We start from the raw sequence: 21429 nt of genomic DNA, 5'->3' as shown, positions 1-21429 counted from the left end.
ATAAATTGTCCAATAACTACTACTTTCGATCTCGAACATAAGTAAGCGGGAATTAACTAAAGATTTTTCAATGTAAAACCTTTTCTTCTCCGCCTCATAGATTACCAATTATTGTTCATTGAAACTTTTGACTGTGCAATAAATTGTGCAGCTCCCAGCTTCAAATTTACTATACAATCATTGTTATATTTTGAACAATATTCACTATACCAATTGTAATCGATGTTGCAATGACAAGATGAATATCTTAAAATACATTAAAATCAGCTGGTGTCGTACAGGCTGGAGGAGGCAAACGCCATTCCTTTTAAAACTGAGGTGACAGATGTACAGCTGCGTCATGCAATATATTTTAAGGTAAATATATTGCTCCGTCATGTAATATATCTTAAGGTGAATATATTGCTCGGTCATGTGATATATTTTGAGGTGAATATATTGCTCCTTCATGTGATATGTTTTAAGGTAAATATATTGCTCGGTCATGTAATATATTTTGAGGTAAATATATTGCTCCGTCCTGTAATATATCTTAAGGTAAATATATTGCTCGGTCATGTAAGAAGCGCCGCCCAGTGCCCACCACTACAGACTCGTCGCAACGGTCACAAGTGTTAAGCGCCGCCTATATATAATCATAAATCTATGATTTACGTTTGAGCTAACAGTGTGTCAGTAAAATTTAAGGCAGTAATTTTATGATATTTTTATGAATTTCCATGAAATATCATGATAGGAAAACAAAACGCAAAGTTTGATTAATATTTTGTTAAAAAGTGTCAAATAACAAAGTAATCATCCGGATGATATACTTAAATACTGGTTTCTGTTACCGTAGAGTTGTGCTCATTCATATGTGGAGGATACATAGCGCAATTTGTATTTCATAATGTTCGAAATTTCCACATTCCTTAGGATCTAAATTGGTTCTTTTTCTCCATGCTTATCGTTAGGCATGGGTTTGTAAATAGTAAGAGTTGGCTGTAAGACTTGGTGGTGAAAAAATTATGTTAGGCTTGATACAAAAAACAGTAAACAAAATGGAACTTTTATTCCGGAGATGACTGGTCCAAATCTTGAGAAAGCAGACGTATTCACAAAAATCTAGAATTGAACCAAGTCGCGAAAAGTGACGCTTGGCAGCGGTTCCAATACAGTTTATCGCCGTTGTGCCGACGAATAAACCCGGCCCAACATAACTGTAGAAGCAAGAAATATCTCATAAATTTTACAATTCTGCAATCCAGTAGTAGTATTCCAGTGTCGCAATGAGTTTCAATCTAATACAATCATATAAGCAAATCATTACAAGTTTTACACACCGTGATGTACGAAAGGCTCTTTCTATCGCAAACAGTGACGCTGAAAGTCACCCAAAATAGAATGAATGTTGTTCCCCATCGGATACGCAGTTATTCTATCGAATAGAAAGAATAAATAGCAGTTAGATAGTTGGTAATCAAATCATAAGTTTTATGAACATAAATGTAAGACGGAATATGTCACTATAACAGCCATGGACCCACCTTAAAATCTTTAGCCACCAAGCGGTTAAGCTGCAACTTTAAGAGGCATGTAAATAGGCCATGTAAAGGGAAATTATGACAGTAGAAAGGGAGGACAGACTCCAATAATTAACTAGCAAGTTGAGCTTAGGAAAACATTAAGCCTTCCCAAAAGATTAGGAACAAATATTTATCTTAAGTAAAAAGCCGAAGCTCAAAAGTTAAAGTGGTCATACCACAAGAAAAGGCAAAGCCCAAATTCAACACTGGAGTCGGTCCTATCCTAATCAAAGAAAGCACGAACATGCATAATAAACGAAAATAAATAAAACGAAAAACAAAGAGTGATCACTCAAAATAATAAATAGCAATTAGGAAGAAATGGCTTTATACACTCCTAACGGAGCAACATTAATGTGATATTTACACCACGAAGTCTTACAGCCAACTCTTACTATTTACAAACCCATGCCTAACGATAAGCATGGAGAAAAAGAACCAATTTAGATCCTAAGGAATGTGGAAATTTCGAACACACTCCGGGCGGCAAGAAAGTGCAATTTTAATTGCACAGCTTTAATTTTCTACCACATTCAACAGCAGCCGCTCTCTTAGGGCGCTCGTTAGAGGCGGTAGGTGCACGAGCTGGACTTGGTCCAGTCCCAGACGCCGAAGCTACGACATCCGCGGAGAGTTCCAGCGGATAAAGAAGGTTAATGGAAAAGACGTCAACCGATCGGTCAGGTTTCATGACTTTGACGCAGCGGGTCTTCTGATCACGACCAGTCAACAGCTCCACAACTCGTCCCATCGACCAAAAAGGACGACTTTTACCAGGAGCAGAAATTAAGACAACGTCTCCAACTTTGATGTTATCGCTCCACGAGGCTTCGAAGCGGTCACGATCAGCCTCCCTTAGAGACAGGATGTACTCGCTGTACCACTGCTCTTTGAAGGTATCAAACAGCTCTTCTCTGCCTTCGAGTGAAGCCACCAAGACTCTACGGTCGCTTCCCAGAGACGCATCTCCAGGTGGCAATACCAGACTCCGCCCGGTCTCCAGTTTAAGGAATGAATTGGGGGTGAGAGCATGGAACCCAGCGTCTTCACTGTCTACGTAGGTTAGGGGCCGGGAGTTGACTGAGTTGGTGACATCACTCAACAGCGTCAATACTTGAAAATACTCCAGCTTACGCCTCCCAACCGTCTTGTAGAAGCAGCTCTTGACGACTCTAATGAGACGCTCCCACGCGGCACCAACCCAAGCTGAGTAAAGAGGAATTTTGATGTGTTTAATGCAATGTTTATACAGGAATTGGTTAAATTCATTATCTATGGATGATCCACCCAGCAACTCTCCAGCCTGCAAGAAAGTGCTTGCGTTATCTGAATACAAATTATTAGGGATACAATGCAGATTAGTGAAGCGCACAAAAGCCATCAGAAAATCAGAAGTGGACATGCTGGGCAACAGCTCCAAATGGATAGCTCGAACATTCAGGCAGGTGAAAATAAGAATGTACATTTTGACAATAGTATCACCATATTTGACATAAATGTGACCTGTGTAGTCAACACCAGTATGCTGAAATGGCTTGGCAAAGTTTACTCTATCGCCAACAAAGTCTGTTACTTTCGGATATTTGAATGACAAACTATTTAGTTTCTTACATAAGATACACTTTGAAATGATGCTCTTGACAGTGGCTCTTCCCTTGGGAATCCAGAACCCAGCATTACGTATAGCGTTAAGAGTTGAACTGACCCCCAAGTTTCACACTGAAGTTTACGTAATTTACGCACAAAAGTTAGCACAAGGGCAGTTACTGATACAAGTTTGTTGAATGATGAGAAGCGATTCAAAGGAAATAATGGTTCTTTACAATTAGCTTTTCCAAGGTTAGTCAAAATTTTACTTTGAGAAGACAAACACCCAAGCTCAGCGTCAGGCCAAAGCAAAGGTTTCAAGTTAAGGAAAGAAGGACTGAATTTCCAAAAATTCAAGTTGCTGGTCCAATCCTTCAAAGTTAATCCCCTAGTGAGCAAATCACTAGGATTCATGCCAGTGGGCACATACTTAAATTTACACTCAAATCCTCTTTCAGATTTCAAGCTTTGAAGTACAGACAACACGTCATTTACTCTATTTCTAGCGAACAGATTTTTAGTTTTAACTTTACCGGAAGTGACCCATGAAAGAACAATTTGTGCGTCTACACCAATAGTGATACTTTTAATTTTGAGATCAGAAAAGGCAGTAAGCAAAGTATCAAGACATTTAAGACAAAGTAACACGGCCATCAATTCAAGTGTAGGCAAAGACTTGCTCTTAGAAGGTGCATTCTTAACTTTAGCAAATGCCAGCTTTGCACGAGGCTCGGTTTCACTTTCAGAAACAACGTAGGCATTGAAGCCATAAAATTGTTTGGAAGCATCGGTGAACAACACCAGTGAAACCTCTTCACCTTTTCGCGCCAGCTTGCAATCAAATTGCACCTCTGGCAGAGTCTGCAAGTCATGCTTTAGTTGAAGCCAATCAGAGATTATCTCCTCGGAAAGAGGCTCGTCCCAGCTAACCTTGCTCTCCCAAATGCGCTTCATCAGAAGCTTACCTCTCACAGTGACAGGAGAACATAGGCCCAAGGGATCGAAAATTTTAGATATCTCCGACAAGATGATTCTCTTTGAGAATTGAGGGTTTTCGCTAAAGGCAGCACCAGCCACAGCGATAGCGTCACTCTTTGGGAAATAGTTGTACCCGAGCAACTTCTCAGCAGTAGCCTGGTGGTCAGCCCCGACACCCTCACGTCGGAATACCTCAGAAAGCTCAGAGTTATTTGAGGCCTAAGATCTCAATTGGAAACCACCCTCAGCCATGCAAGAGAGCGACTCCTTGTACAGGTTAATCAACTTACTGAGGTCATTGCCGGTTAGGAACAAGTTGTCGACATAGAAGTTAGAGTAAAGAATTGAGGAGACCTCGTCCTGCGGGTACTGTTTTACATGATGCTTTATTACATAGTTAAGAATGAATGGTGACGAAATGAACCCAAAAACAAGTGAAGAATACCTGTAAGCTTTAAGTTTACCAGATTCGTCAACCCACAAGATTGAAAACCGATTGCGATCAATTTCTTGTTTAAGTTTGATCATCAGGAATGCTTTACGGATGTCACTCATGACGAGATAATCATCCAACCGTACCTTCAACAAAAGATCGGCAAGTTTGGTAAGGAGATTCACTCCGGGATAAGCAGACTCGTTAAGAGAAGGAGTCTGATCAACTTTCAGACTGCAATTGAGAACAGGCCTTACTTTTGTAGTCACCTGCTCCCCGGTACGAATGACCGCTCTATGAGGGATCCATACATGCTGTGAAGGATCAACAGCATCTAGGTCAATCTCTTCAAGAATACCCTCCTGCAGCTGCTGGAGGAAAACGTCATTATATGCATGGAACGTACCTGAGGAATGCAACTTCTTAAGGACTCTATCTAGAACAGCCTTAGCTAAACTGAAATTAGACCTAACGGCACTAACCTTGTCCTCAATCCAGGGCAAATCTACGAAATATTCGCCATTGCGATTTTCAATTGAAGATTCAAATTTAGCAATTTGCTGGGCATCGTAATCTGAATATTCGTCTTCCTTCAGACCTAAAGCCTCAACAGAAAACAATCTGTCTAAGCGACCTTCGACTGAACTATCCTGTACTACGCTGTGGACAGGATCGAACTGATCTCCTAAAGGATTCAGCACAAAATTTACGACGGAAGAGTTTGGGATACCTTCAGCTTTATCCTTGGAAGGTCGAAGCTGGTCTGAGCGACACTTTACATCTTTGGGCAAGAGACTATCTATGCTACCAAATGGAATAATGCCCCCAGAATAAGCAAAAGCAGAACCTTTATTGTTGACTTGCACTAACCTAAACTCTCTAAAGAATCGGATGGCATCAACACCCAAAAGTCCTTCTAGCTTTACTACATTACTAGGGTTTTGAAATGCAACGTCAGCTAGAGTGGCTGACTTCTTGAGGTGATTAACTGCCACATCTAACAAATCTACTCTAAACTCTATAGCAAAGTTCCTATCTATCAAAAATGGAAGTTGAAATTCGCCCAACCCATCATTCAAATTCAGACACAAGCTAGCTTCAGCAAATTTACGTACCCCACTATCAAGGAAAGAACTAACTACAAAATCCTTCTCACCCGCACCCTTAGGAAATCCTATCCTATCTAAACAAGCAGCACTAACATAAGATCTCTGGGACCCTGTGTCTATCAAACACCTCACGGGAGTAGACAGTTTGCCACGAGAAAGGGTGACGGTAATGGTAGGCAAAAGATGATCATCCTTACCAGAAGACGAGTTTAAACACCAGTTCTTCTGAAGGCTAACCTGATACTTGGGGCACAAAGCAGAAATGTGATTCTTACTTTTGCAAATGACACAATCATAATCTAGCTTGGTTTTACATTCCAGACTCTGATGTTTGGAGCTGGAGCAATTGGTGCAAAGATGCAACTCCCTACACCTATCTAACCTACTCTGTAAGGTTGGAAATTTGGTACACTTCATCATGGAATGGTCAGGAGCAGAGCAAAACTTACAAACTTTACGTGTGAAATCTTTAGACTGCGAGGCAATACCTGCGTTTTGATACGTAGGCTTAGGTGGAAATGATTTGGGTTTAACAGCATTTGAATCTGGTTTAGGTTTATCTCTAGATTTATCTTTCAGAGTCAAGGTTCTAATAACTTCAGGATAGTTATCAAAAATTATATCACAAGAGGGGAAGTTATCAAACCTGCGTCCGAATTCCTGTTTCACAGGATGGGGCAATTTACTGAACATGAGAACGGACAGCATAGTGTTACCGCTCCCTTCCATCAAATCACAGCCCCACTTTTTAAGGTCACTAACGGTGCTTCGAATCTCATTAATATAAATCTTGGTACCCAAATAGTCAGGATGGAACTTGGGAGTAAGATCAAAGAGTTTCTGAATTAAATCGTTAACAAGGGCTTTGCGGTCAATGAACTCTCTCTCAAGCATTTGCAGAGCAACGGAATAGTTTTCATCGTTAATTGAGAGATTATCAATAATTTAGAGGGCGTACCCTTTCAAATAGGTTTTAAGATAAGTTAATTTGGCCGCATCAGCAAGTGATTGACGGCAATCAATGACGTTACTGAATTGCTGGAGAAAGTTTGAATACTCAAGACTAGTAGTGCCTTCGCCAGAAAAAGTGGAACATTGAAGAGCAGGCAATTTGACTTCAGCTACCTTCTCAACAACACGTTGACCATCGTGAGGGGCAGGTTCGTCATACAATGCAAGCTTCCGTCTAACGTCAACTGCGTAATCCAATTGCTCTTCAAGTACATCAATGGCAGGCTCAGAAATTTCATTAATCAAGTTATCTAAAGCATCAATTTCAGAAAGATAGGCCCTGATCTGCGCAACTAGAATGCCTTTAGTCTCACGGTCAACAGATGCAACCACCAACTTCTTTAGAGCTAAGGTTATCTTACCCTTATACGCAGCGCGCTTCCTCACATAAGAGGCGCTGGACTCAGAAGTGGGGTCGCTGTCAGACATTTCGACCTGCGACATTCTAATGGAGACTCAGGAATGAACAGTTAAATATTACAATGATTAGCAAAAAGATTAGTAACACAGATTTTAAGAATAATTATGTTAGGCTTGATACAAAAAACAGTAAACAAAATGGAACTTATTTCGGAGATGACTGGTCCAAATCTTGAGAAAGCAGACATATTCACAAAAATCTAGAATTGAACCAAGTCGCGAAAAGTGACGCTTGGCAGCGGTTCCAATACAGTTTATCGCCGTTGTGCCGACGAATAAACCCGGCCCAACATAACTGTAGAAGCAAGAAATATCTCATAAATTTTACAATTCTGCAATCCAGTAGTAGTATTCCAGTGTCGCAATGAGTTTCAATCTAATACATTCATATAAGCAAATCATTACAAGTTTTACACACCGTGATGTACGAAAGGCTCTTTCAATCGCAAACAGTGACGCTGAAAGTCACCCAAAATAGAATGAATGTTGTTCCCCATCGGATACGCAGTTATTCTATCGAATAGAAAGAATAAATAGCCGTTAGATAGTTGGTAATCAAATCATAAGTTTTATGAACATAAATGTAAGACGAAATAAGTCACTATAACAGCCACGGACCCACCTTAGAATCTTTAGCCACCAAGCGGTTAAGCTGCAACTTTAAGAGGCATGTAAATAGGCCATGTAAAGGGAAATTATGACAGTAGAAAGGGAGGACAGACTCCAATAATTAACTAGCAAGTTGAGCTTAGGAAAGCATTAAGCCTTCCCAAAAGATTAGGAACAAATATTTATCTTAAGTAAAAAGCCAAAGCTCAAAAGTTAAAGTGGTCATACCACAAGAAAAGGCAAAGCCCAAATACAACACTGGAGTCGGTCCTATCCTAATCAAAGAAAGCACGAACATGCATAATAAACAAAAATAAATAAAACGAAAAACAAAGAGTGATCACTCAAACTTAAATACAGAAATTAGGAAGGAATGGCTTAATACACTCCTACGGAGCAAAATTAAACGGATGTTTCCATCAACAAGTCTTTCAGCCAACTCTTACTATTTACAAACCCAAGCCTAACGATAGGCATGGAGAAAAAAAACAAATTTAGATCCTAAGGAATGTGGAAATTTCTAACAGTTCCCTCATCATGTCCCCTTCACCAGCTTACTTCAGAGGTTGCAGATGGGCCAAACCTTGAGCTTGATGCATTAAGGCAACCAGAGGCAGCCATTCTGAACTATCAGGTACCAATGATAACTTGCCCCCTACAGTGGGAGAAAAAAAAAAGATGACACATAAAAAGATGACCAACACTAAAAGAACAAACAACCAGAACCAGCAAAACCCAGAGGAAGAAAGCAGCTGTATCTTAAATGAATTCTAATTATCAGTATGTTTTGATTATGAAACTTACGTCATGAATACCAAAGAAAAAATACTTAAATTCTCTGAGAGCATTACCCACAAACGTACTTTTGCCACAAATGCAAGTGACTTTCTCCGGTGCTGTGCTGCGCAAAACCAATCCAGGTCTGGGGTTTCATCAGGTAACTGGAAAAGTGCTTGTGCTGTGAGCAAGAAAACCTTGTCTTAAAAACATTACAAGAAAGTTTCAAATCAGGTGCTTAGGGCACACCATTTTGATGCATAACAAAATTACAAATGAATATATTATCAAATAAATCAGATAAATGCAGTGTCAAATCAAATGAATGTGGTACCAAATGGATATACAGTATGATTCCGCGTTTTTAGTTGTGGGAACTTCAGTTATTGTTGGCAAAAGATACGCAGTAAAACCCAGGGAGTTGACCCCAATTTTACTTTCCAACTGCAACAAGGTTTTTAGACGTGTTAAAGTAAGCATCTGGTTTTTTACTGGTTAAAAAAAACTTTTTATTTATGGGTGGATCATTATGAAACTTGGTGCAAATTTGTAAAACAGAAATCTTAGACTTTTGTGTTGGTGCACATTTCTGAAAAAATGAAAGAAAACATGAAATTCATAAAAAACTACAAAAAGGTGGTACTGTAGAAATCTATCTCCTTCTAGGATTTTCACGCTACAACATCAAGACACATATCATCTGATTCATAAAGACCATATCTAGCAATTGGTCATAGCTTTATTTGAAATTCTCATTTTGGAGGGTGGGGGGTATTTTTTGTCAATTTTTTATTCCCACCTTCCTATTTTTGCAAAATATAATCCAAACTATAATGAAATGACAAAAAAGGTACAACCATTCTCTAGATCTCTTCTCTGCAAATCAAATGGTATATCTCAATGCTGTAGCTTGAAAATCATAGGAGGAAATAGGTTTGCAAATTAGAAAAGTCAAAGTTTTCAGGAGAGACCAAATAGAAAAAATTGTTACAATTTTTTTTATTATGATCCATTGCAAGGCTCTGGATCCCCGGCTCTGTAATTTAAAATTACAAAGCCTATTACTCATAAACGAGGGTATCATCATGCGCCCAACATGACTCATTGTAGTCCAGTTTTGCGTCATGAATAATAATAAAGAAAAGGGAAGGAGGAAGAAATTTAGAATTTCTGTGCGCCGTATGAAGTGCTTGGAGTTGCCAAGCGCTTCTTTGTTGGCTTACGACTTGGAGTTGCTAATTTTGAATCCTTTTCCTTGAGTGCGGTCAGGAAGTCAGTTGTTTGCAAGCCAAGAGCTAGAAGGAGGTTTCCATTCACATATCCAAAATTATGGTCCATGACAGTGCCCTGAGCAACAAAGAGAACACGCTCCATTGAAACAAATTTCTCCTGGCAGCACCTCAACCAGATCTTAGAATGGATGCTCCTCATGACTTGCTTCCCGGCCATTGTCGAATCTTCCTTCACAACAGGGACATCATAGGGGCCTTTACAGTCATTCAACTCACAGACAGCCTTGAATGCCGATGAGTCCCCATCGCTCAGGAAGGTGACATAGCGAAGGCCAAGCTGAGTCGACCTGCTCCAAAGCCTCACTGCAGCCTCATTATCAAAAGCATCAGACTTGCCATCAAAGTTCTTCTTACACCTTGCATGATGTTGTTGCTTCCATTTGGCTAACTCATCAGGTGGTAGAGAAGCTTCTTTCCCTTGGCAGCTTTGGCAGAAGTTGGAAATGACTTCGAGGTCAATCACGAAGCCTGTGTTGCTCTCAACAACAATACCAATGCCAACATGCGACATGGGACCTTTCGTCATCCACGTGCCATCAAAGCTGACATCAATGTCAAGAAGTCCATTGCCATCTCTACCTTCCAAAGTCTGGTAGTAGCGTCGCACAGCTTCAATAGCTTCACGCTGCTTTGAAACGAAAAGCGCTCTCATTTGCCTATACAGGAATGAAGCATGGTTGTAGAATGATGTGTTGCAAAAGCCTTTCAGCGAAAATGAAGCACAGGTTTTCTGGCACCCAGCAAAGCCATCGCCGTTCATCAAGGAATGGAATACACAACTCAGGTTATCCATAGTGAAACCCGAAACCTTGCCATCAATGCCAGTGACCTTCTTTGGAGTGAAAACTGTTGCCTTAGCATCACACTGGAAACATTCCCTTGTAAGAGTGGGCACAGTATGATTTCTGACAACAGATAGACTGCTAGGCCCATCACATTCAGAGCAAGGAATGGCTGTAATGAGATCCTCAAGCAGGGAAAAAGGGACAAGACAATTAAAATCATTAGGGGAATTAGTAGCAGCATTTAGAGGAGTCAATGGCTCACCCATACCACCGGCTTCAATCTGCAAGAGGTGATGGCGGTGACCATGACCTGTCATGATGGGAGGAATCACAACTTCCTTTTCTCCACATCCTTCTTTTCCTTTCTCTCTCTTGGCTTTCCTGGCCAAGAGCAAGTTGACAATACGTTTCTTGCGTTTAGGCATTCTAGTCACTATATTCACAGTTCACTTGCAGTAGCTAGTATCAAATGGATGGGGAGAGCTAAAGCTTTGGACTTTGGGATCTTTGATACTGAAGTGTTTTGGTACTGGAGTTAAATGAGGCAGTTTGGACAATTTCTGATTGACGGATCTCTAACTCTGATATCAGGATCAGGTTAATCAGGAGATTGATGCACTCAGCTTGATGATTTATTAATTCAAGTGTTTCTTCTTCATGTACAGACTACAGTACTAAGACCTGAGAACAAGGGTGAGCATTAGAACATGAATATGACATTTGTTACTTTTAAACTTCTCAGAGTAAAATAAAACACTACTGAGTTGTGAGTTCCCAATGCTCAAATTCATTATTCATATGCATAATTCATATCCAAGCTCAAATTCAAATTCCACAATTAAGTTCAATCACAATTCAAAATTTCAATTCAATAAATAGTAACAATGATAATCTGATAATGGTGGTGCTCTCTAAATCTAGTGCTGCCACTGGGCCACTGGCCACACAATGGTTTTATGCATCTGCAATTTGATTTGTCTTGTTAATCCACTCAGTTAACTCTCTCTCATTAGTCTCATAAGTTATATTCAATGTCACACTGATCTTTACTCTAGCCAAGGACCAAAGGTTCCAAGCCTCCAAGCTCCAAGGATATACCTAGTCTGCTAGTCATGTGCCCCGTTGTGGTTATAATCATACTGATTATGATCTTTGAGGAATGACAAATTTGACAATATGACTAAAGAGCTGTTTAAGAGCATCATGAACTAATATGATATGACTAATTAGTCTAATATGGTAATAAGAAAAGATAATATTAATTGGCTGATATGATAATAGGGATTAGGGAATGATAATATCATTTGTCAGAACAGACTAGCCTACCTCCTTAGTTGGAGTTTACGGAACACAAGTCCTAAGCCCTAAGGTCACTCCTAACTAAACAATAGCTACATGAAAATGCCAAAATCAACTCCAAAGAATGATTACCTAAAACAATGTTTCACAATTGTTAATTTACACTTAGGCTACCCATGTACAATTACTTATAATAAAACACGAGCGAAAGAATCGAACAGCGCGTTGCAGCTGAATCCAGTGCAAACTGCAAAGTGAGCGGGAAATAAGTCAAATAACGGGATTGTGGAAGTGTTGCCGTCTACTTGCCGAGGCGGCTTGGGATGAATTCTCGTTTTGTTGTATTAAATATTTAACAAAAATACAGTTTTGAACCTAATAATCTCGTCAATCCCTATAAAGCACAACAGCTTCACTCACGACAACAATCATTGCACTGACCGCTGACGAGTGATAGATGAATGTATCAATATTATCAACGAGCTGCTTCATTAATGGCTGGAAAGTGTTTTCCTTCGATTTCTGACAACTCTGTATTAATAGCTTAAGAGTTATGAACACAAAAATATTCTATTTTGTAGCTAAGAATGAGGTAAGCAGCTGTACTTTAAATTATTTAGTTCTAAATGCATTTGATATATGTAAAAAAACACGTTAATTTATGAGTCAAACTAATCGTTTTAGCTCGGCGTGACGCGCTAAATTTGAATCTGTCGATATAATTTCACACGACATTTAGTTTCATTACAACACTTCTTTTTAGCTTCACTTCTTATCTGTCTGTCTATCTGTCTGTCTGCTACAAATCTTATAATCAAAATTTAACACACTTCTACTTATCCTACCGATCTGAAATTTTGCACACTTGCGTAAAGTTGGAGACAATGCATGAATCAAATGACAAAATAAATGATTAAAAAATAACAATTTTTTTCCTCAATATTAAAAAATTGAAAAAATAATTTTGTCAGCTACAAATCTTATAACTGATATTTGACACACTTTTACCCAACCATGCTTTTCTTTTATCTTTCCAATTGATCTTTTTGCACACTTGCGTGAAGTCGGAGGCAATGCATGAATCAACTAACATAACATAACATAACATAGTGATGTCGGCTCTGAAGTGTAGGCCTGATGTGGCCTGTCGCCGATTCTTTTCCATTTCGTGCCTTGTTCATAGATCTAAACTCGTGTCATTTGACCGGATCTTTTTATGACTGACGATTGTTTGAAGTAGCTACTAGACTTCCACCGGGTTCGATAAGGAGCTAGGCATTTCAAATCTGAACATATATTTTTCCATAGCTTTATCTAGTCTGTTCTTGAACGCGTTCATACTTGGTTAACTGAGGCTTGGAAGCTTCATAATCTTCAATCTTTCTTCATAGGACTTGCCCTTCAAGCCTGGAATTATCCTTGTTGCACGTCTTTGAACATTGAATCTTTGAACATTGAATTGACAGAATAAATAGTTTTTAAATAAATTTTGTGCATTAAAAATATAAAAAAATAATTTTTTAATATTCGAAAATAAAATGAGAAATTCATTGTACATCTGTAACATTGGAGACACTGGATTCTTTAGAATTGTTGTCTTTAAAACGTAATTTTTAAACGTATAATATTTTTAGGTAAAAACTGTAAACGCGAATGGCCGGACGTGTGCAAAATATAGTCTATATAGATGGTATCTTTTTGGATAATTTACATTTAAGATATACAAAAACTTACAAAATCATCTAAAGAAATCCTGGAATTTCCTTTTCAAACGTACTATCTATAGTCTAAGCCAAGAATAGCAATAATTACTTATTTTACTAAGAAACCAGTAAATAGGACTCAGGCACCAGCTAAAAACTTTAGTATTGTTGTAATTTGACAAGTGAGAAAATTTTCATACAATGATGTAAGTAATTAGATTTTCTCTATGGCATTTTATTCTTGTAGCCATATCTTTTTTACTACGCGCAATGACACGATTTGCCATTGACATTGTAATTCGCATCTCATAAAATTAAAGATCCGAAGACTGGAGGTACCGGAGACGCTTAGGGCTTATTTTAGTGAATTATTAGCATATAAAATAAAAAATAGTGAACATATTAATGAAATGAGTGAATTTTTGGGAATTGAGTTTAAACTCTAAACACTAAAGGTTCGGGCAACTCTGCTCCCTACCAACCAGAGGACGAACTTTCTACGGCAATTGCCGTAGAAGGTGACTCACCTAGCGCCTGCAGGTGGGTGTAGTTCTCTAGTTGCCGTAGAAGGTGACTCATAGAACTACACCCACCTGCAGGCGCTAGGTGAGTCACCTTCTACGGCAACTAGAGAACTACACCCACCTGCAGGCGCTAGGTGAGTTACCTTCTACGGCAACTTGAGAACTACACCCACCTGCAGGCGCTAGGTGAGTCACCTTCTACGGCAAATAGAGAACTGCACCCACCCGTCACACCTTCCCACACAATACGTCACATTTGAAATTTCTTCAAAGCTGCAAAAGACTCTTCCTACTATTTGCAAGCTTCTACACTCAGGCTAAATTCGTCAAATTAATATTCATGCAGTATTAATATTAGAGCTGAGACGATAATACGCAGCAAGCTTTTTTTCAAATGTAAGATAAAAGGCAATTATGTATTTTAGATTCGAAAGTAAAATATATAAATTTCGACTTCAAGATTTTTGCGATCGCAAAAATGAAAACAATTTGCAGATTCCGATTAAACCGACGTTTCCATCGTTTTCACTGATTTTTTTAATGAAAAACCTAATGAAATAAAATATATATCTTCGGTGTATTTACTCAATATTGAGGATAATCAAACTCAAGTTCAGAAAAAAATTCATTACAAAAGCACAGCAATTTTATCATTCGTTTATTTAACACAACGAACGAATCAAACATTATGAAATTAAAAGGAAATTTTACAATTGCTGACATCGCTCCTAGCAAAATAAAGTACCATAAAGATACGGAGAGAAAACTTCTCGTCCTCTCTAAATCAACACGCTCGTTGTTAGCATGCAAATAAGGATCATGGATATAAACTGTTGTTACTCACTCTCATCGCATATTTTGGACGTAAACAAACATTCTCTAAACGTGTCTGAAATTCATCATGAACGTGTCTGATGCAACATATTGAAAGTAGGTAATTATTCTACAAGACAGTTGAAAACGATTCTAAGTCATGAGCTCAGTTTGTAATCGATATACGAAAGCGAACATACTGATTATGGGGACAGTACCGAATGAGACCGGATTCGTGACTTGTTATTTCCTGATGACAATTTAGCATAAAACAAGTTCATCGATTACTTTAAATCAGAAGAAGAATTAGCATACAAAGTATCGGGAAATTGTAGGAACTACGGAAAATTGAACTAACATATCGCAGGTTGAGAAGAAATAACATAAAAGTAAAATTAATGCCCCAAGCTCAAAAGCTGAAAGCTGGACTGTGAAAATCAAGACTCGATAAAAATTTAATTTTGAATTCATCGGTCACGGTCAAATAGATTCAAAGATATGCCGCGTTACTGAGAGAGTATACTTGAACTTCTTTCTACTATAGAAAAGAGAATAATTGTGTCATCTACATCCAACGAACACAATAGAGACAACAAAATAATACAAGATGAAAGTCGCAACTTACAACGCGAAATATGGAACTAACTAGCTATGGAAACTGTGAAATTGAGGCAAACATTACCCTTCGATTCAAACATATTGGCGACTCAACAAATTAAGGTCGCATTGCTCTCGAAAACTGACGAAAAATCAAAGGGTGCGTTAAATTCTTGCCCTATGATAAATCAAGAAACAAAAGCAGTCTTGATAAGAAACAAAACAGGAACTACGGCCGTACTCTCTCCCAACAAACTCCCTATAACTTTTGTCGGTGAGAACATAAAAAAACATCATACAAAACGTTTTCAATGAGACGTATTGGGAAATGCTTTAGATATAGACGGGGAAACAGGAGGTGGTGACCTAGTAGGGGAGGAGGAGGGCAAACCATGGCATATGACAAGCACCATCTAAGTACGTCAGTCATACATCATCTATATATACAAAGCCCATTTAACTAATATATTTATTTAAACCTAGGAATCACTAACTAACTCTCATCTAACTTCTTACACTTTCATTGTCAACAGTAACCTAAAATCACTATAAATTTCTGGTACAAATTCATCAGCTACGGCGAGAACACGAATGCCAGCCTTGATTTCATAACATCGGTGATGTAACATAATCGTTATCTTGGCAATGTATAAATTTCCAGAACAAAGTATTTGACAAGTGCAGTAAATACTTACACCTCAGGCACATTACAACTAATGTGCTAGGGTATAACGAAGTTCAGAAGACAACACGAGTCTAACAAACTGTTGCTCCAAATTTGAGCATGAAAGACGAGAGTTATGTCATCGGTGAGGAACTTGTTCAAAATAATATCAATTGGTATCTCCCTATATTAGATCGTAAACTCAAGTTTACCTAAAATGATGATTTAAGGTTCCAATAGAATTGGCAAAAATGTTATTATATATTGTAATACGAGCAAGCGATACGAGATAACCATGACTTAAATCATGTAAATTCAGTACCAGATTCATGATATCGTGATGGGCGGATCTTCAATTAGTACTCAGTTAGAAGATAAGTTTTATCTTTCTTGTACGTTACAATTAGATTACTCCGGATGACGATCATTGGCAGAGATATTAAAATTGAACAATGGTGATTGCAAAACTTAGATTTTTACTTTTGCGGGAATCTAAATGATTGAATTAAATAGAATGGATAATACGAGATATTGCACCTGGTAAAATTTTCAGGATACTTTCAGCAATCTGTCTAGAAACAGTGATTGTTGATTTGTCTGAAAGCAGGTGACAAGTGGATCCACAGTTCTCGCCTCAATATTATTATTATATATTAGCGGTTTCAGCGTTTATTAGGCCGTAGGCCTGTCGCCGATTCTTAACATCGCAGAACAATCGCAGCATTTTGAGGTCACGAAACTCGCAACGCACTGCTACAATTCTGCTGTGCTTAACCGCCCGGCCTCCTTGCCGATTCTGACCAGAAACTGTCGCACGTACAGAGCTGGGATCGAACCCACGCCTCTCTAGTGCGTCAATCTTGGTACTCTGAACTTTAACCACTGGGCCACCCTGCCCTATAATATTGAAGGTTGTAAGTGCATAGCAACATACAGACAACAAAGTCAGCCATAAACTTCTGCACTAAGATAGCTAATTACAAAGCTAGTTATGTACAGTTTCCTGGAAGGAGTTGGCATAAATACAATTCATTGGGAGAACAACTTCAGCATAACCTAGGATATATACAAAATTTCTTAAAGCGACCTACAAAGCAGGTGAATTTTAACCTTTGTCGATACTTAGCACTCAGCAGAGTGTAAAATAAAGTAAATTGTTAACTAAAAATTGATCATTAAGTAAACCATAATTCATACTTAGCAAATGCTTAACACACATGATGAAATGATTCACGGAGACAACATACAACCCAGATCAGAGAGTGTGTGAGGAGAAATATAGAGAAAAAATACGAGCTGAATTTATTTAATGGAATGAGCCACTTGCGTTCTTTGGCATTTAACACAAGGTAATAAGAAAAAATAAGAAAATTTAATTAAAACGATAGACACATAGATGATACCGGTACTCTGTGCCTTCTAATAACTGATAGAAAAGTTTTATTGACTCATGCTAATCTTTGCAACAAAGTCTTTTCAACATGGTCGAGCAGTAGTGGAACCTCAGGAATATCAAGACTGAGTAATACCGGGAATTTTAATCTTGATTGCAAACGGCCGGCACAAGAAGAAGCCATTTCCTGGCAGTTACCTCTTAAGAGTGATGATGTCAACATATGATCAGGCACTCCAGGTCGGGCTGACAACGCCGCTACCAGAGTGCCCTGCTCACCTGCCTCAGTTCCCACCCAAATATAAGCACTATTGCTCATCTTCAGAACATGGTAGTAAATTACTGATGATTCCCACTCACTTGTAAACTCGGTTAATTTAAATTGCGATTGGCACTCAGATTCCGAAGACATTTTTTCAATAGTACCCAAGATTAGCATTAAAGAAATAACCAATGACAGATAGTGCAAGCAGATATCAGAATATAGACAATAGAGACAAATTTCATGTGGAAGAGGCACTCAAGATGTCAATATTTATTAACGGCAGGTCAATGCCAAAATATTGAATTTTAAACCAAACAATTGATCCAGGTTTGATACACTAAACATCTTAGCAAGTCAGCCTAGAGGTGCACTTGGAAGGTGAGACCAGAGGCCACAGAGCAGTAGTGAGTAGTGCTTGAAGAGGTCCAGGCTTGGAATCAGCTGGATCTAGAAGCTCATCTAAAGTCCACTGCAAATGCTCCTTATTGGCGGTGTAGTTAAGCTTCAATTTCACAGTCGTCCTGATTGATCAGCTCTGAAAAGAAAAAAAAATTGTAATTTCCTTTGGAAATTTTTAAATGATTCAACAAGAATCTCTTACTGGAAGTGAATTGTAAACATAAATGGTAATTATAAATCTTAGCAAATTATTTTTAAGAGGAGTCACAACTAACTGGTGAGTAACAGCCTATAACAAAGCTACCATCAATGACACAACTTGACAAAGTAGGTAGCTATTCACTTCAGCAGATATATACTACTGCACTTGTCTTGCAGGTCATTAAATAAAAAGAACGTAAATAAAACATACATTGTCATTTGTCAGAACTATCACTTTAGGGCTTAATTTCTTCATTATAATTACAGAGATGCTTCAATATTGCTATAATACGGCTCTGTTTTACTAATAACGGAGTAAGTTTCTATGTAGGTAAGTCGTTGGCAGTAATGCCGGGGCGGCTCAATTCAGAAGTCAGTGGCATTGAGTGGTAGACGCTGAAATTTGAATTACGGCTAACTCTACCATCGTGGATGAAAATGTCAATACATAATTGATGCTAATAGACCAGTATTAGTAATTTTCGCTCACAAGTCTTTGTAAACGTGAGACAGGTAATTTAAATTTTGCTCGAGATACTAGCGGCGACTGCCTCCTACTGTTGCCTTTCCTAAGTCCACACTCCACACGTGTTGAAAAAGCTTACGTTGAATCCAATCTATCACTGGACATCGGATCGAAATAGTCATAAGCATTTTCCATCCATGTCATCTTTATACTTTTGAGTAATCTTAAAAACTATATCCAAGTTAAAGATGATCCACAGTGAAACGTACAGCGAAATGCCTTTGTCACTGGAGCCACTCAACTTCACGGAGCTCTGTCGATGACTGGCTCGCTTTACAGTATTATTCTCTTTGGTTTCTGTAGAGACAAGCTAAATTTTCTTTTTGGCCCTTAGAAAACCTTTTGAGGTAGTACTGCTTTTTTTTATCGATGTGAGAGCGCACAATCGTCACAAATTCACGTCAGGATTCGGGAGTCAGGGCGATCAATAAGCAAGAAACCATTTCGAGTTTAAACCTACTACAACGATAAACATTATATTCTGTGTTTACGTTCTACAATAAAGAAAATATTTGGCAGGAAAATATAAAAAAGCGAATCTCGTTATAACTGGGTTACTAAATTACAGCTTAATTTATTAAATTTTGACTAAGCAGACTTCGCGTTCTTATGAATACTGGAGTAAAGCGTTACGACTTTAGGGTGGCCAGTAATTATCACTACGGTAGGTCAAACCATTGTGTTAGTTAAATCATATTTTAATTAGGTTAAAACTTGTGTTTGTTATAAGCTAAACAAAAACTTAGCATAAAACAAATTTGCGAATACAAAATGCATTGCATCGAATTTATAATGTTTTTAATTAAAATTTCCTACATGCAAAAGGATTCATTTCTCATGGGGCTTCAATCCAATCTGATACAAAGAGAAACATAAAATGTTGAAAACGGAAAACCGACAGGAATTAAAGAGTATTTATTTATTAATATATTTTCTCGACTAAATTTCTCATTTAATTACAACTCAAACTTTTTTCATGAAAATCTCGAAGGCTAGCAACAGTGATCGTTGCATTAATTACCTTCATCGCTGGTGCATCCTCCCCTTTCTAATCGCGCGGAGGACAAGTCAAGCGCTGCTGATGCCATGTTATTTGGTGTGCCGATGGGCGACGACCCAGAAACTTTGGTCAGTGTTGGAGACTTGCCAGCCGGAGGACTAACATTGCCATTAGTAGCCGACATAGACTGACTGCTTAGTTGGCCAGAGTTTATCAGTGAGAGGAGATTGAGGTTCATGTTCATCGAACCCAACGGGTTTGTACTCAAGGGAGAATGCATGTCCGTGGGAGGAGAGTAGGTCAGCGTGGTACAACCTGATGTGCTTACAGAGGTGCTGCAGCCGTTTGACTGGGGTAATGGAGAATTTTGATAATAGTTCTTCAGGGATTCAAGATAATAGTTTTTAGCTGCCTCTGAGTACATTGTCTTAAAAAGTTCAGGATTTGTAATCATGGTTTGCATTAAGGACTGATTCAAGGCAGCCATCATGAGTGGGTTCAGCGGACTGAGCGGGTTGAGCATATTCATGAGAGCGGCGTTCGAGTGAGTTGGAGACGCAGCTTGAGGCTGGTGGGCCTGTGTCTGTTCCATCTGCTGCTTGTGGTGCTCCATTTGCTTCTGTTGGTGCTCCAACTGCTCATGCCGTTGTTTTTGCAATCTCTCCATTTCCTTTTCTCTCAGCACATGAAGCTCTTTGTCGCGTTGTTGCTGAAGTTCCTGTTCCCTCTCCTTTTCGGCCAATTTACGTTCTTCGTATTCCTTCATGTCTTTAATATATCGCTGACGATCTTTCTCGGACAATTCATTGAACTGAACTTTCTCTGTGTCAGCCATATTTCGCCAGAGCTCCCCTGCTCTCTTGCCGAAGTCAGCAAACTGTGGAAACTCTTTGCCCTCTTCCATCAACTTCTTCTTGAAGTAAGAACAGAAATGCATGAAAGGAGTACATGCTTTTTTAGGCATGTCAGGTTGACGCCTCCTCTTCTTCTTGCGTCTGCGCGTTGGCCCTGGAATACTCGGCACTGCAGCTTGTGGTGGAAGTCTCGCAGAATTCTGGAGTAAAGCCTCATATGATCTCATGAGGGCACTGCCATTTTGTCTGGCGTGTGGGGAAGCTGCAAGACCTCCAATGCTGCCCAGGGCTCCAATGCTTGCACTCGAGAGCTGATTGGCATTGTTCGATGAAAGGAGCTTGAGCAAATCAGCCTGTGAATGTCCAGTAGAGCCGTTCTCTCCACTGCAACAACAAGGTCATCACAAGTTACCCAATGTTCGTGATTGATTACCCACGAAGCCATGATTGGCTATTAACTGGTTTGGATTATTTCGTAAGAAATGGTCTCTGATGAACGAAACTATAAAAATATTAAGTTCAACAGAATCATAATTAGCGCGTGAAACCCACAGTGAAATTCGAGTTTCAACTTTAGTATTTTAAAACTGAGTTTAAATTGTCTCCGTCCCTTACCTTACACAAA

At 38.8% G+C, this 21429-nt stretch overlaps 2 protein-coding genes across 4 annotated transcripts in view; both read right to left on the bottom strand.

Annotated features, from left to right (window-relative positions):
- Positions 1–1792: 1792 nt before the first annotated feature.
- Positions 1793–11215, bottom strand: LOC108671360. 3 transcript variants are annotated; one of them, XM_047882474.1, is made up of 4 exons: positions 10829–11215; positions 7522–8670; positions 7046–7398; positions 1793–2771 (listed from the first exon to the last, which is right to left on the bottom strand). In XM_047882474.1, the coding sequence occupies exons 3-4, from the start codon at positions 7125–7127 to the stop codon at positions 2068–2070; spliced, it is 786 nt and encodes a 261-aa protein (XP_047738430.1). In that variant the 5' UTR covers positions 7128–7398; positions 7522–8670; positions 10829–11215; the 3' UTR covers positions 1793–2067. The 3 variants fall into 3 exon arrangements, with proteins under 3 accessions (XP_047738430.1, XP_047738429.1, XP_047738428.1); XM_047882473.1 differs by having other exon boundaries at positions 7046–8670; XM_047882472.1 differs by lacking the exons at positions 7046–7398; positions 7522–8670; positions 10829–11215 and adding an exon at positions 4833–7039.
- A 6241-nt stretch (positions 11216–17456) lies between these two features.
- The window catches only part of LOC108671367 (high mobility group protein 20A), a 68182-nt gene continuing 64209 nt past the window's right edge, over positions 17457–21429 (bottom strand). The window contains exons 6-7 of the mRNA XM_018158898.2: positions 19972–21188; positions 17457–18359 (exon numbers count right to left, since the gene is read on the bottom strand). Of these exons, the coding sequence (XP_018014387.1) occupies positions 18322–18359; positions 19972–21188 (1255 nt within the window). The 3' untranslated portion in view covers positions 17457–18321. The remainder of the gene's footprint in view (positions 18360–19971; positions 21189–21429) is intronic.

Source organism: Hyalella azteca, unplaced genomic scaffold, assembly GCF_000764305.2.
Source record: "Hyalella azteca isolate HAZT.00-mixed unplaced genomic scaffold, Hazt_2.0.2 contig10517, whole genome shotgun sequence".
NCBI lineage: Eukaryota > Metazoa > Arthropoda > Malacostraca > Amphipoda > Hyalellidae > Hyalella > Hyalella azteca.
This window is presented reverse-complemented; position numbering and strand designations above follow the sequence as displayed.